The sequence below is a fragment of the Augochlora pura genome, chromosome 10 (genome assembly GCF_028453695.1).
Source record: "Augochlora pura isolate Apur16 chromosome 10, APUR_v2.2.1, whole genome shotgun sequence".
In the NCBI taxonomy this organism is placed as follows: Eukaryota; Metazoa; Arthropoda; class Insecta; order Hymenoptera; family Halictidae; genus Augochlora; species Augochlora pura.
The window spans coordinates 12,015,756-12,031,420 of record NC_135781.1 but is presented as its reverse complement, the minus strand read 5'-3'; the positions used below and the strand labels follow the sequence as shown (position 1 = coordinate 12,031,420).

At 37.6% G+C, this 15,665-nt stretch overlaps 1 protein-coding gene across 1 annotated transcript in view; it reads right to left on the bottom strand.

The window, feature by feature from the left end:
* The window catches only part of LOC144475900 (cell adhesion molecule Dscam2), a 265,598-nt gene that overhangs the window by 158,404 nt on the left and 91,529 nt on the right, over positions 1-15,665 (bottom strand). The window contains exon 3 of the mRNA XM_078192303.1: positions 5,712-5,873. Within this exon, the coding sequence (XP_078048429.1) occupies positions 5,712-5,873 (162 nt within the window). The remainder of the gene's footprint in view (positions 1-5,711; positions 5,874-15,665) is intronic.

Sequence of the window (15,665 nt, the reverse complement as noted above, 5' to 3'; positions counted from 1 at the left end):
ACATTAATACTGTCCTAAAACCACCCTGTTTCCATTTTAAAACTACTTTAACCCTTTGCACTCGGAGCCATTTTAACTGTATATTTGAAATAATTTTTCTGGTTCGTGGTATTTCCATTCTATTTAACAAAATAAATTTTTATGCATACAAAATTTATTCTTGAGACTCCTACCAACAATTGTACTACTTGACAATTTTTTAAATCCAAACCTTATTGTTGAAAAAATTATTTTTGAATGAAATAGAATAATTTTTGTGGTGCCTTAGAGTCACCACTCGAGTGCAAAGGGTTAATATGAAAATATAGTAATATGAAAATCAATGTCTTCGTACTAGCGCGAAAACAATTTCTATCCGAACTCGAACCACCTGTTTTATTCTGAAAGAGTGTTCAGTCTCGAAATCCGAAAAACGATTGTCGTCTGGCAGAACGAGATATTACAAGCGGCGCGGCGAGATTGCCAGCGTCTGAGAAGCGGAGACGGCGAGTCCTGAGATTAAATCAAATATCCCGAGCAAGCGGTGGTCGCGCGTGGCGAGGACAACACGCAAAGTCTCGGCTGTTCCCGACAGAAAATCCAATCTTGCAATTGAAGAGGAAACTGCGGAAAGGTGCGGGCCCGGGCGGGGGGTGGACGCGAGGGACGCGGTCGAGTCGGTCTGAATGGGAAACGAATCGCTCGGAAAAGTTTTAGTCGCGCGCAGATCAGTTCGTCGACGCGAGAAAGTTCCCGTTTATTCGGTATAATCCCTCCGAAAGGGTACGAGAGGACGAGGACGAGGAACGCGGCGAAGGGAAGAACCTGGAGCACAGGAGAAGCAAAAGAAGGTGTGAGGGGCCAGCGGAAGCTGAGAAGAGCATCTCCGAGCAAGATTTTCGAAGGGGTTCCGGAAGTGGTCGACTATAGAGGCGGCGCGGCGGTTCGAGAAAATCCCTGGCCATTTCTAACAATTTTCAGTGGCTAACAACAATTGTGTAGATGACACAATATACATCCACTATAATTAATTGTATTATCCAAGAATGGTATCAAGTTCAATATACAGGGTGTCCCAAAAGTCACTCGCAATCGAGAAATGGGGGTTCCTATGGTCATTTGAAGTATCTTTCTCCTTAGCATAAATACAATCCGCAGCTTTGTTTACAAGTTATTAACGATAAACTATGACCAATCAGAGACGAGCTCGGCCACTTCGCACCAGTTAAGTTCGAATGATACGAATCTTCGAAACATGGGGAAGGAAATGGAGCAGGGGGGCAAGGAGATCGTGAGAGGCTAGCGGAGGCAGAGGAGAGCAACTCCTCGCAAGTTTTTCGATGGAGTTTCGGAAGAGGTCAATTACGAAGGCAGGAGATCGCGGAAATCGAGAAGATCTAGAGGTCGAGCGTCACCGTTCCTCTTCTTCTGACCGCGCGCGCGTGTCGTCGCGCGAAACAGCGCGTTGCGACGCTCAACAATGCATGAAGTTTCGGGCGAGAGCTAGCGAGTTGTTCAGTCGGCACAATGTGGCCATTACACTGCCGGAAGGAAAGAAGTTAGAAAACTTTCGGGCGCGAGAATTCTTGTCTGTCTCGGCGAAAGCGTTGGCCCGGACATAACACAGAAAAGTCGTAAAATTTAATGCGCATTCAATCAGCCCCCGTTTGTGAACCGCGAACTGTTCCCGAGTGCTATAGCGCTGTTGCGGTGTTCGAGGGAGTATGGTAAAAGTATCTATTATGGAACACTTTTCATGGGATGTAAGATTATTGTTAAATATTCATATAATTATTCGATAGACTGATATTTTTAGATAACGCAATGAATGTTAAAGTATTTATTTAACAATAACCTCTAGGCTGCTGTGAGCGCCTCTAGGCGCTTATCCTATTATGGTCGCCCTGACGCGAGCGTCACAATATAGTTTGGCTTAGGCGTCTAAAGGCAACCTGAAAATTTTATCGATAATTATTACGACATATAATATATAAGTATGTAATTGGAAGAAATTTATCTTTTCTTAAATATCATTTACTAGATTATTAGATATATATTTCGTGAAAACAATTTTTTGAATATTGAAATTGCATCCCTACCTACAAGTTTGCGACGTAATTGAATTCCTATTATATCAAGTGATTTATGATGTTCGTTCCATGCCTCGTGTTTCATACTAATTTCTCTATTTGGAACGCCCATTTGGGACTCTCACATTAAGTATGAAACAGAGAAGCTATGAAACAAGTAATTTAATTAGTCATTTAAGTATGTTAAATAACAAGTCATTTAAGTATGAAACAAGAGAAGATACGATTATTGGAAACTCGCGGCTCGTTTTTATAGCCACCGATTGTTAGTAATTATAAAAACAAGGCTCGAATAATTCTATTTTCTCTTGCCGAATTGTCCACTTTCGTTTACAAGCTGGACAATTGGCGAAGATTTACTGTACTCGTATTTGAGTAAATATTTTTTCTACAGATGATTGTTACATAACAGTATTTTCGTGACGAATAAAAGTTAATGTTCAAGAACAATGTTCCAAAATATAGGTAAGAATTTGTACATCCACTTTTACGCGATGTCTTCATTTCTTATTGTATTGTTTGAGCGCTGCTGTTTCAAATAAGGGTCACAACTGAACAGTGTTTCATATTAGATACTTGTGCCTTATCTCGCGTCAAACACGCGACGATGATGAGAAAAAGGAAAGTTCTCGATAGAGCGTGAATAATCGAGACTCGCATGGGAAAGGATACACATGGCTCGGTTTCGAATCGTCGTCGTTCCGAACAATTTCCACTGTTTTCATAAGCTCCGCCACGCTAGTCGAAACTCTCCCCTCACTCTCCCTCTCTCTCTCTCTCTCTTTCTCTCTCTCTCTCCCCTTGTTTCTTCGTTTTTCTTCCTTTTTTTTTTCGTCGCGTGCAATACCACACTCATGCGCGGCTTAAAATGGGCTGGGCATGATAATGTGTGTACGCGGATACTCGAATCGTCCCTTCAGACTCTAATTAACTCGGATATTGACCAGAGCAGCGTATATCAGCGCTCCGCGTATGCGCATATGCCTTTTTGGCCCCCACAATCGCTGTCCTCTCCCACTCTCTCTCTCTCTCTCTCTCTCTCTCTCGCTCTCTCTCTCTCCCTCTCACTCTCTTTCTCTCGCGCGCGCGTTCTCTTCCACCTCCATCTCTCTCTCTCTCCCCTATTCTCTCCTTCCTTCCGTCTCTGTCTACACACACACACACACACACACACACACCCATCGCTCCCACGGTATACAAACGAGAGGAAAACGGGCAAAAAAGTGCCACCAATTTATCAGGCTTCTACGTTTTTCTCGTTGCGCCATTTTTGCGATCCTCTCGACCAAAGAGTCGAAACCGGAGGGAGGGTAAAACGTCAAAAACTTCGCGATCACGTGCACCGAGACGTGACGCCGGCGCACGATATACGACAAGAGTCCTTTTTGAATGCGTAACGAGGACGCTTTGGAATTGCGTTGTTCGGCCGAGACGCATTGAATGTTTTGTGCTCGTTAAGTCGGGACCGTTGTCATCCGCGATACCCGGCGAAACGCGAATTAGTCCGACGGCTATTCCATCGCGGTGAAATACCTTCGATATTTGTTAACAAGAGGATTCCGCCCGGTGAGGTGGGACAGTTCCGTCGTATTTGTTCTCGGCTATTTACTATTTCCCAGGCTTGACTCTTGCTCGATAAGGCGATAGAGCCTCATCGTGATTCGGTTGAACGATCTTTGAAAATGTCACCAGAGTTCAACTCGGCGCAAGCGTTAATTGAGTATTTTTACGCGGAGACATACATATATATGCTCTCGACTTCTGTCTTATATCTGCAATTAGATTCTTTTTTTGTCGTGACATCTTGATTTTAATTTCTTTTTTAACGTGGATAAGTTTTAATTGGTATTTAACCCTAGAACTACCACCATCCATTTTTGGCATAGGAACAGGATTACGAGTGACACAAAATAATATCGTAATAATCAAAATGTTATTTATAACTTTCATAAAATTAAAAAGAAATTTGTTGTTCCTCCATGAATGTTTCGAAGTGTTAGTATTTATTTACACGTTGGAGGTTATGCGATCGCTTGCGGTTGCGTTATGCGGTTACCCCAGGGGATCGTTCTAAGGTTTAGATATTAGTCCATAAGCCTGTATAATGACAAACTAAACTACAAACAATGAACATTCAGAACGATATTATATTTCTAGAAGAACCTAAAAAATTGTTGAAGGATTTATAATAAATCAGCACTTGGATAACGAATAGTCAACATAAGAATTAGCAAACATGTTTCTAAAATACAAATGTGAAGATTAACCCCATCCCTTAGGGCAACAAGTCAGTCGACTCTTGTAAATCGATATTTTTAATCATCTCTTTCAAAAATCCGAACAATAATTTAAATTTAGGCATGCGGTCAATAAAAGTTTTCTTGTTTTGTTTATTAATTATATAAATAATTACAATAGACACATAAAAAGGAGGCGATATTTGCTATACGATGTGTGGTAATGATTAGGATAGATTTAGACGTGCATTAACACTGTGTTAAAAGTATCACCTGTGTGGTACACCCTTACATGTTTATTTAATGCTCTAAGAAAATATTTTATACCAAGTATAGAAGTGATGAATTGATTTTCTGTAAAAGTATAAGCCATAACAATTTGTTTTATATTAAGTAATATATACAATAATTTATAAACACATTTGACATATTAATTTTTAAAGTATCAATGCGTCAGAATGCAGGCTCAAGTAAAAACAGCTCGGCACGGAACGTGTTAATGATATTTTAAGATGAGAGTAGTTAGGTACCCCGGGATGTAATTAACGTTGGAAATGCATGGTAGCAACATAAGAGACCATCCCGAAGGACAATACCCAGTTTAAACCTGGTCAATTGTAATAAAACTTGGCAACCATAAATGTTGGATTTAATAGCTTGTTCATTTTCATATTTCAGCCTTTACGTTCATAACCACATGAAATTAATTACTATATTGCAAATTTTTATGAAAAACAAACATTATTTATATCAGCGTTAAGAGGCAAAAGTTATATAGACATTTGTTTTTCTTCCTAGTAATGGTAGTAAGATGAAAGCAATTTAATAATACTAAAATTTAATATTTTTGAATTCTGTTTTACACTTGATCCTTCATTTTGTTAATTTATTTACAAACTAGTAATTGTTCTGTTTTGCTTTATGTTCTCTTTCCTATTTCACTCTATAATTTACGTGTAAATAATTTTAAATTCATAGATTGTTTTAATAGCTTGGATATTCAATCAATTTATTTAATCAAAAATTGTAGCAGATTGATTGGGTAGTCAGATTGATTTCTGATATTTCTAAACTATAAGCAATTATTTTGAAAAATATACGTTACACAAGTAACTGTATACTCACTCTTTAATTCAAATGTTAAGAGATATGTATGACTTTTGAATTTGACGAAAGATTATCTTATGGAATATCTTTAAACTTTTTGCATAAATATATAACTATATAAAGATATAAATATTAAGTATAGTCTAACAAAGATTTTCTCTGACAGCACCAGTATTTACTATTTACGCCTGCAACTTCTGGTTTGAAAACATATCGACCGTGTTTGGCCTTAACACGCCAGGCACGTACCACGTTTCGCTCTTATTGAACCGCGCGTACTTATTGCAATTTCACTTACCACCTCTCGGCGTCGGGAAGATGTTGAATGTGGAGTCTCGGACCCAGGACGTGACAGCCACGTATTCCTTAACGAACGTCGGTATATCGCACCTGATAACTCCGGTATTTCCAGCCATGACGAAAGCATCTCGCACCATGACTTCGTACTTCTGCCGCACCACTGTAAAGAGAGTTACGATCACTTCGCTGCCAGGGTAACAACAGCGGCGTCAGCGTTCATGACAGTTTCGTTGCTCGCAAAGAATGGAGGGCGAGGATGAAGAAAATCGTGGATGAAGAAGACCGTATCATCGTGAAATGAAAACGTCGGGCTCGCGAATATGACGAAAGGATCAGAAACGAATCTTTCTGATTCCAGCGCCATCGTCAACGAGGTTTCGGCTTCGTGAATTATTGACACTTTCGAACGAACGTAAGACTACTATCTATGGTGCACTGAAATGCTTTCGCTAGAAATATTCGTGATTGGATTTAAACGTAGAACGTTTCTATTAGTTTTATTACATCGAATGTTAGTTTGTATTATTTTTTGATTTTAGTACCGAATTAGTATGGCGGCAGGTTAATCGCAATTTACACTGTGAATGTTGACATTTTTCGTCAGTAAGCATTTAATAAAGGTACAGTGAATAACTTTTTAAAAGTTGTGACCAGGAGACTTGCAACGTTCTGCAGTGTTTAACTGTTGCATTAACTAGTTGAACATTGAGTAAAACAATTTTTGCAAAAATTTCAATTAGACGAATGGCCTTTAAAATCAGATTTTACGATCAATAACTGAAAATATGGATTTTTTCATCTCTACCATGATCTAAAAATCAGATTAGATTGATTTCTCGCTCTAGGCTCTGATTAAAAAGGTGAAATAACACCATCTTTTCAATCATTATCAATCGTAATTGAAAAGTTGTTCGAATTTAACCGTACCATTTTCTTCACAGTTACTGCGATTAGGAATTTTTAAATTAATATAATTTCTTAAAAGGGACAGAACATTAATGTTTATTCCGCGCCTGTGTTTACTAAAATGCTGAAATGTTAATAACAAGGATTTAAAATTTTATTCCAATTTTAAAGAACAGAATAACATTCATACGCAATAATTTATTACTAGTAATTTCCATCGCAAGTCGGACTCGTCAAACTACAGTAAGGGGTTAAATGTGACTCACTGTATGTTCAAATAGTAAAAATATTGAATCGCGTTACATATATTTGTTATAATTACTTGCGATTTGTCGGTTATCAGTTTTCTTAGAACGATGTAAAATAAGCGACTACAAACACCTCGAATGTCAGTGAACTAAACTAAATCAATGCTTCCAAGCGCCAACATAAAAAAACAAATGAAAACGTCTTTAAATGCCAACAGTAATAAGAGAATTAGTGATGAGCGTAACATAAAAGAAGCTGAAATTGGAAAATCTTATTTTAGAATATAAGAATAAGAAAGACAAGATTTACTTTAGAAACTGCTTCTACATATATCTTAGAACCGTCTGGATTCTAATCGATTTTTATTTACATAACAAACTAAAATAAAACTGGAGTTGCAAGTTAGATAGAAAATTCTAAACCGGAAGATCTAAAAATTCAACGTTATATTTATCTTTCGTCCACTAGCAAAGTAACAATTTATTATTCTTCTAGCAAACAATATTTGTCTACGTTTGGTGGAACCATAGGAAAGAATATTTCACTACTGTATGAGAAAAACCACCAGCCAGCCATAAAATCACGTAGACTTCATCGGACGTCTATGTTACTCCATTCGAACAATTTAATCACAGCTATTAACTCCATAGGTGGTTATAGACTAATAATGTTTAATCGCATTGTTCATACCTCCAATCTGATGTCACCACCGTCATTCCGTGACGTTATAAAGATTGATCCGCGGACAAGGAGGGACATTATCGTCACCACCGTAAGACTAGCGATATCAAACCACAAATTCCCCGCCGACCAGAATATTCTCAATTAATAGTTTCTTTACGGCTATCGCAACAATCCCGTCGGTTAATCAATATCCGTAAAACGCGCAGTTCGACAACGATGATTATTTACGATGTGGTAAACCTTATCAATTTTAATCACCATGAAATTACTAACACTAACTTGCTATTTGTATGGCTATACACGGTGTTCTTGAAAAATATGTATTAGGTTGGAAACTATGAAACGGGTGTTGAGTAAAAATAAAAAACTAAAAGCGCAATTTTTCGCATTATTTATTATATTCAATCGCAATAACTTTCATTGATATCTACGACTTTCTGCCAATTCAAAGTCTTTTATAATATCATCACGGTTATTGCATTTCTTCGTACAAAAAAAGGTAGATGTAAATCGCGTTTTCTTTCCATCTGATATCGGAGAAAAATCAAATAAAAATATAATACAAATGCGAAGAAATTTTACGAAATAAGTAAGAAGAATATCTTTAAAATTTATAAATAAATCTATCAAGTACACGTTACAATGAACCTATCTCAGTTACAGCTGAAAACGGACTAAACAAAAACGCCCATTTCATAGTTTCCAACGCAATATACATCGGGTATTTCAACTTGTTTCGTGAAATGAATTTTTATGAGCTTTTGCACAGTGATAGGGTTATTAAAACTGAGTCATATGATACCCAGCTTCGGGTGCAGTCAGTTTATAATTCTTGAGATATTTAATGTTAAATTTGATAGAAATAAAGATAAATTCTTCTCTTATCAAAATTTAGAGACAAAAGTACATAAAGACAATAAAATAAATAAAAATTGTCTGGTCCTAGTATTAAAAGTATTAAGGACAAATAAGTGCCAATCAACGAAGCGCGAAAGACATCGTAGTGCAAGGGGTTAAATATAAAAATTTTCACAAGTGATACAGTGGAGGAACGGAACTTACTGTCCGTTGTTTAGAAAAAGTCTACTAAGAAAAGTGTAGGAGCGGTACCCATCAATGTTCTAACGTTCTAATGACTTCGCAGAACTAGGGTAAACGCGTTTTCCTTATTGGCAGAAATGGTTCCTTTCTATTAGCCCCAAGTTAGCTGCAACATTGAGTTTGCACAAAACGAGGGACTCGAGACTGGCCGATTAAAGACAAACAACGCCTCATGACTCCCGTTACCGTCTCAAATATGTGTTCAATATTTATAAAGTATAAGTGAAAACAATCATGTTTTCCTCATGCAGTATTCTTCTCATGTTCGCAGTCTTGTAATGTATTATTCGAGTACAGTACTACATTAACCCCTTACCATACCATTTTCTTTACAATAACTATGATTAGAATTTTTAGAATAGATAGCAAAGGAATTTTATATTTAAATATTGGTAACAAGAGAATAAAATTTAATTCCCACTTACAGGAAGGGATGAACATTTCTAACAGCTTATTATTAAAAATCTTCATCACGAGTCTGACTCGTCAAAGTACGGCAAGGGGTAATATCGTGAAACGAGAAAATGAAACACTATGCATAGACTAAATGACGTAAGAGGCGAAAGGAATCGGTCGCCCGCTCTACTTAGCCTCTTTCATTTTGTTTCAACTTAAAACTTTTAATTATTACAAGCCAAATAATCTTGCTCCTTTATTGGTATTCTCGTTTACTAATACAAGTAGGTTTTGGTGATTTTAGAAAAATGGAAACTACGGACACCCAGCTCAAACGGAGCAAGTAAAATACTCTAGTCCCTCTGCTGGAACGACGGACTTCTTCTGCGCAAGAAATAGTATTTCCCGATCACATGTGAGCTCTTCTTTGGCATGCCTGAACACGACGCAGCGCGGCGGCTTATCTTTCTGGCTCTGTTACCAACAACTATAACACTAAATATCTGAAAAAGTAGCCGTCTGCGCCTAAAATCGGGTATCATTAGATTCAGTTTTGTAAGCTCTACCTCCGTGAAAAATCTCATGAAAAAGTCAGCGTCAGGCCTGTGAGCCTCTTCCCGTTAGAATGATATAACACCGAGAATACATTTCAGGGTCATTAAAACCGGCGAGGTCGTCCGCTATGTAAATAAACGCCACGACAACTTATCGCCGCGGGATTTCGTTCGTAAAACCCGTCGTCGGACCACTTAGACTCGATAACATATACTAGACACCTTCTATTATAAGCTCGTTATTCCGTCCGCGAACAACGCCGGTTTTCAGACCGTCTGGCCGTCGTGCTTTTAGTAATTAGAGCCCCTCGCAGCCCCGTCCCCTCAGCCAGGCGAACTCTGAATCGGGCTCCTCGGCCGCCAGCCGCGTAATCCACCTTTCCTCGCGTAATCCAAAGCCGCGATTCTTTTTCGGAGTCGCGCAGAAATTCCCCCGGCTCACTAGCCGTTAAATGCGATAAGTGATTCTTGGCAGGACGTCGGGGAGGGAGGATCGTTATGCCGGTCTCGCTCCAAGCCCGAAAGAATCCCGCTCGTGACCGTTTGTCGCGGTTGCCCGCTAAAAGAAGATTTCACCATGCTGTTTCACTTCCGGTAACGAGAATCAACGTTTATTTGCTGTACTGCCAGATCTGGATAAAAGTCGGATTCCGTGGTTGAAGTTGATGCGTGCACCATTATTAACCACTTGCCGTACTTTGACGAGTCCGTCTCGCGATGGATATTACTAGTAATAAATGATTAAGTATGGATGTTATTCTGTTCTTTAAAATTGGAATGAAATTCTAATCCCTTATTATTAATATTTATGTATACGAGCAAATTCAGGCACGGAATAAACATTAATGTTCTGTTCCTTCTAAGAAATTGTGCCAATTGAAAAATTCCTAATCGCAGTTACTGTCAAGTAAATGGTACGTTAAGGGGTTAACCCCTTGCACTATAATAACGAGTCAGACTCGTGATAAAGATTACATGCATGATGTACTAAATATGAATATTATTAATTTACTTCGAATCGCAATTAAATTTAATTATTCTTTTATTGAAGTACAGGGACGAAGATAAATAAAGACAATATAAAAAATAGGAATTGTTTAGTTCTACTAAAGATAATATTAAGAACGAATAAATGCTAATTAACACAATATGAAAGGAATCATAGTGCAAGGGGTTAACCCCTTACACCATAATAACGAATCGGACTGGTGACGAACGTTTCATACACGATTCGATAAATATGGCTGCCAATCATTTCTATTAAATCGAAAGAAAATTTGAATCCTTTGTCATCGAAATCTGTCAATTCAATCAAACAATTGTCGGACGAATGATTTTATCATAAATTTTATGTTTTATTATCAATAAAGTAAAGGTGTTGTATAATGAATTTATTTGTGATTTGATTTTTTAAATCTTGGTTATGGACTCAAATAAAAAAGTTAAAAAATAAGCTTCTTATTTTGTTATCATGCCAAGTGATAGCAAACTTAATCTTTTGCACTCGAAGTCATTTTAACTGTAAATCTGAACTAAAATTTCCGGCTCATAGTATTTCTATTTTATGCAACAAAGTGCACTTTTATGCATACGAAATTTATTCTTGCCACTCATACCGATAGTTTCACTATTTAACAATTTTTTAAACCTAAACTGCGTTTGCATAAAAATTATCATGGGACGCGATAGAACAGTGGTGTTTAGTGGTGTCTCAGAGTCACCACTCGAGTGCAAAGGGTTAAAAAAAGAGAGAATTTTATTTATTGCCTAGTAGACTAGTCCTTGTATTATCTAAGAAGGTTCAAGTAATGTAGCGCAGTTTTTAAAATAGTTATTCCATTTACAAAGGTGTGCGAATTCTTTGGTAGGCTATTGTATGCAGACCCGAATAGGATTTTCAATTTTCTATTAATGCTTTCAAGATGGCCGTGGCTATTCTTAAGGCAGCTATATCACGATGCATATGTAGTCATTCATGCTCTACAAAAGTGGATATCTTGGATATTTTCAAGTAATCTAATTTCAGCTTATATAACCAGAATGTGTCCAATTGAAAATTAAACCTGTCAGAAACGTCGCGATCGTGACGAGTTCTTCGCCGTCCAGTAAATTTAGTTTCGCATCTGCCAGTTCGCATGTAACGTCAACAGTAGATCGTATGTTTAGGGAATAGATACGTGTTTTAATGGAAGTATTTTATTCAGTAGACGCGAGAGAAGTTTCAGGATCGATATCACTTCTTTTTGTTAGAGAATTATTAGTTTATGATAAAACTTCGCAGATTTTCAAGAGAGCAGAGTATGCATTTGAATACGTGCTCCGAATATCAATAGTTTCCGGGAAATGCAATCTTTGGGGAAAAAGAATCAAAGTTCACATGTTACGGCGTATAAAATTCCATAAAACGAAACTGTCTTTGATTCGGGACATTTCTCCGGTCTCCTTTCTCTCGGTTTATTATCGAATCTCACAGTGACAGAGAATAAATACTTGTAAACTTTGTTATGAAAGGTCAGATTATTAAATTACAAAACGAATTTTTCTACCAATCAATCTGCATTAGTTAAGTTCATGTAATTTGGAATAATTTCTGGCCATTTTCAGTCATTAACATATACAATGCAATTAATATGCATACCTAATTGTATTAACTGAATAATTCTGTTATTTAGTCGTATCAATCGATTCATTACAATGATTCTAAATTAACTCCACAGTAAAGCTCAACATTTACAAGCTCAATAAACGGAAATGTAAGAGCGTAAATGGTTTATTGTCTCAACTTCTCTAATATCCTACGAACGCCCTACAAAGTCCGTGTTACAAATCAAGACATCTTTAAGCAGTCTTTAAGACATTCTTGAAACGTTTAAGAAACATCTTATGGACGTTTTATGTACATTTTATAGATGTCTTATGGACGTCTTTGAGACGATTTTTAGGCCGTTCGTAGGCCTTTTGCAGGTTATTTGTAAACCATTTGTAAAAACTTATCTTTCATGAAATTAGCAGTAGTATATATGTATAAGTAATTAAAACAAAAGGACTTTATTAACAATTATTGAACTTTGCAACCCGTTTTTATAGTTACCAATTATCTACAACTATAAAAACGAGTCGTGTTCGCGGCAAGGTAAACCGACCAAGGTCCACTTTTGTTTACAAGCTGAGGGATAATTGAGAAGAATTTACTATGTCATAACGGATGAACTACTGAAAAAGTTGTCTTTGTAGAAAATAGATTGCTAATCGTCTTGGCAACGAGCAGTTTGTATAAAATGTGTAGAAATAAAATTCTCGTCGTCATATTTATTTGTTGTTTTCATCGACTATGTTAAAGTTGTATTTAAAAGCACTGATAAAAAATTCTTTGAAAATATATTTTAAGTGTTTTAAAAATGTTTCCCTTCAGATGTTAACCGTTTGCAATCGTGTGGTGACTTTGTGGCACCACTGTCATTGTTCTATCACGACCCAAGATAATTTTTATAACTGAGTTATAAAATAAATACAACAAAGTTTAGATTTAAAAAATTGTTAAATAGTGACAGATAAATAGAGTCAGAAGAATCAATTTCGTATGCATAAAAGTGCACTTTGTTACAATGAGAATACTGTGAGCTAGGAAAATTATATCCGAATTTGCAGTTAAAATGGCTTCGAGTGCAAAGAGTTAAAACTATGTACAATTCGGGATGTCTATAAGCCATCTTTAAGACGTCTTGTCAACGTCCAAAATTGAACGTTCTTTGAATGTCCGAAATAAGAGATCTTATAGACGACCATTTTAGGGTGCAAAACGTGCCGGTCTAAAATGGACGTAAAATGGACGTCTTTGAGACGTTTAATGCTTGTTGAGCTTGAACCTATTGGTCATTCTTTTGTTCAGTATTGCAACACGTCTCCTTCATATGTCAACTCACCACTCCCCTGAATAAATAAGCAATGCCCAAGAATAAAACCATCAGGAATCCATAAGACACGTTTCGTACGTTGTTAGCGACGCAACCTGCAGCCCGTAGCTGTGCAAGCGTCGCGAGAATGTGGGTGAAAGCACTTGGCAGCGGGCGAGAACCTGCGAATCTTGATCTTGGCAGTGAGTGCCGCTTGTTAGCCATAAGCGGGCGCGAGTTTAAGGCCATACATCTGCGAAGCGGCAGCGGCGGACCGAGCGTACCAGCGGCGATAAATGTAGTTGGCTCGGGCTCTCCAGAGCCGTGATCATTCTTCCGCCGTTTTCTCCCGGAATCGCGGTTTAGAACATCATTCCGCGGTACGGCCGATTACATTTACGGCCGGTCGAGATATCCGCGGGACGCCGTCTCGGCTGCGCGGCGACCAATACCGTCGAGGCGGGGGACATATCTTTCCTCCCCGCCGGTGTCGCAGCCGATTTTTTTTCCCGCGCCGAGGAAATGGAACATCGCGGCGAAGGCGCTAAACATCCGACTCCGATGCCCGGGGAACGTTAAGTGCGAGGCGAAATTCGCTCTCGGCTAACAGCAAACCGCCGCGTACTCCACAGCTGCGCGTCGGCTCTCTCAATGGCATAATTGCAAGTAACGATACCCCGTGGAAATGGACCCCGGCAATTTTTCGTCGGATTACTGCCGCGTTATAGTCTGCTACCGCAAGAGCCGGGCTTTGTCTCAACGATTTTTGTATATTCTTCCGACTAAGTCGCGGTTCGCGAGATACCGCGAAAAATAAAGCCACCCGTAATTAGTGTGGTACGACGGTGAACGGAGGAACGGCCGAGTGCTCGGTGTTTTATTTTTTCGTGTCCTTTGTGCAATTATCAGGGAATTGTGAGCGGTCGAATATTTTGAAAGAAGCGCGCCGAGTGTGTGCCGGTAATTGCGGCAGAATCGGGTGGGCGTAGTAGCATGTACGAAACATATTCGAGTGCGCGGGGTGGAAGTATACATGCCGATGAAGAATTGGAGCTATGCGAAGGTAGAAACGAAGTTAACAATGTTGAATTTACGTGTAACAAGAGCTTTTTTTAACGGCTGTCACAGTAGATACTCGGCATGCCGAATTATTAATTGATTTTTCCACTAAATCTTATTTGTTATAAATAATAATATTATTTGTAATATGATAATATATAATTTGTATAACTTCTTTTAATTTGTAAATAATATACAATGTGTACTATAATGATAGCAATAATATAATAATTCCTATTGTAAGGACTGTTCTGGTGAGATCGACTACAATTCGAACAAATTCCTTGTTTTATTTATACCAATTTTTTGTGACGAGCCATTTTATCATAAAGAAAATAATTGTTACAATTGTTATTGAAAACATGCGATATTTTCAGAATTTCTCGCGTGTTCTATTCTCTTGTACACTGGAGGGTTAATTAAATTGCATTGTCGTAAAACGCGAGAGATACGAAGGCACCGTAATTAATTTTATAATTGAGCAATCGTAGAATCTTGATTATCTTGAACCGTAATTTGACTTTCCATCTCCGAAACTGACTTTGTACTATAGGTTATTTAATACGTTTTTTTATAATATTTAACATCTTCAATGTGGACGAACTATTATTATTCCGAGTGATGTAATAAATATGAACTTTTTCTTCAAACTATTCTACAGTTCCGCCAATCTTTGAATTTAAAAGTGGACTAATTCTGTGGACACATTTATAAACTGACGAAATATTTCTAGGATATAAGTTTCTGGTAAGTATAATAGAACAACGGAATTTTTTAACAATGTGCTGGAAAAAGTCACTTTGACAACATTAATTGTACCACGTTTTAGCTAAGCTAGTTTTTGTTAGTTACTCGACTAATGTGATAAATTTACAAGAATCGTACATACTGCTTAAAACAAATTCATGAAAATTCGTTAATCTTTTAATAAGCTTTTCTCTTAAGATCCTGCTCCCCTGCCAGAAAAATTTCAAAAACTGTTTCATACAAACTTCGAAATTTCGTATCGAGTCTTTCTATGCCAATTGCAGTAATTTTTATTATTAAATTTTAAAGATAAATAGTTCTTTTCTATCAATTGCATACCATTCGTACTTATACGGCCAATCA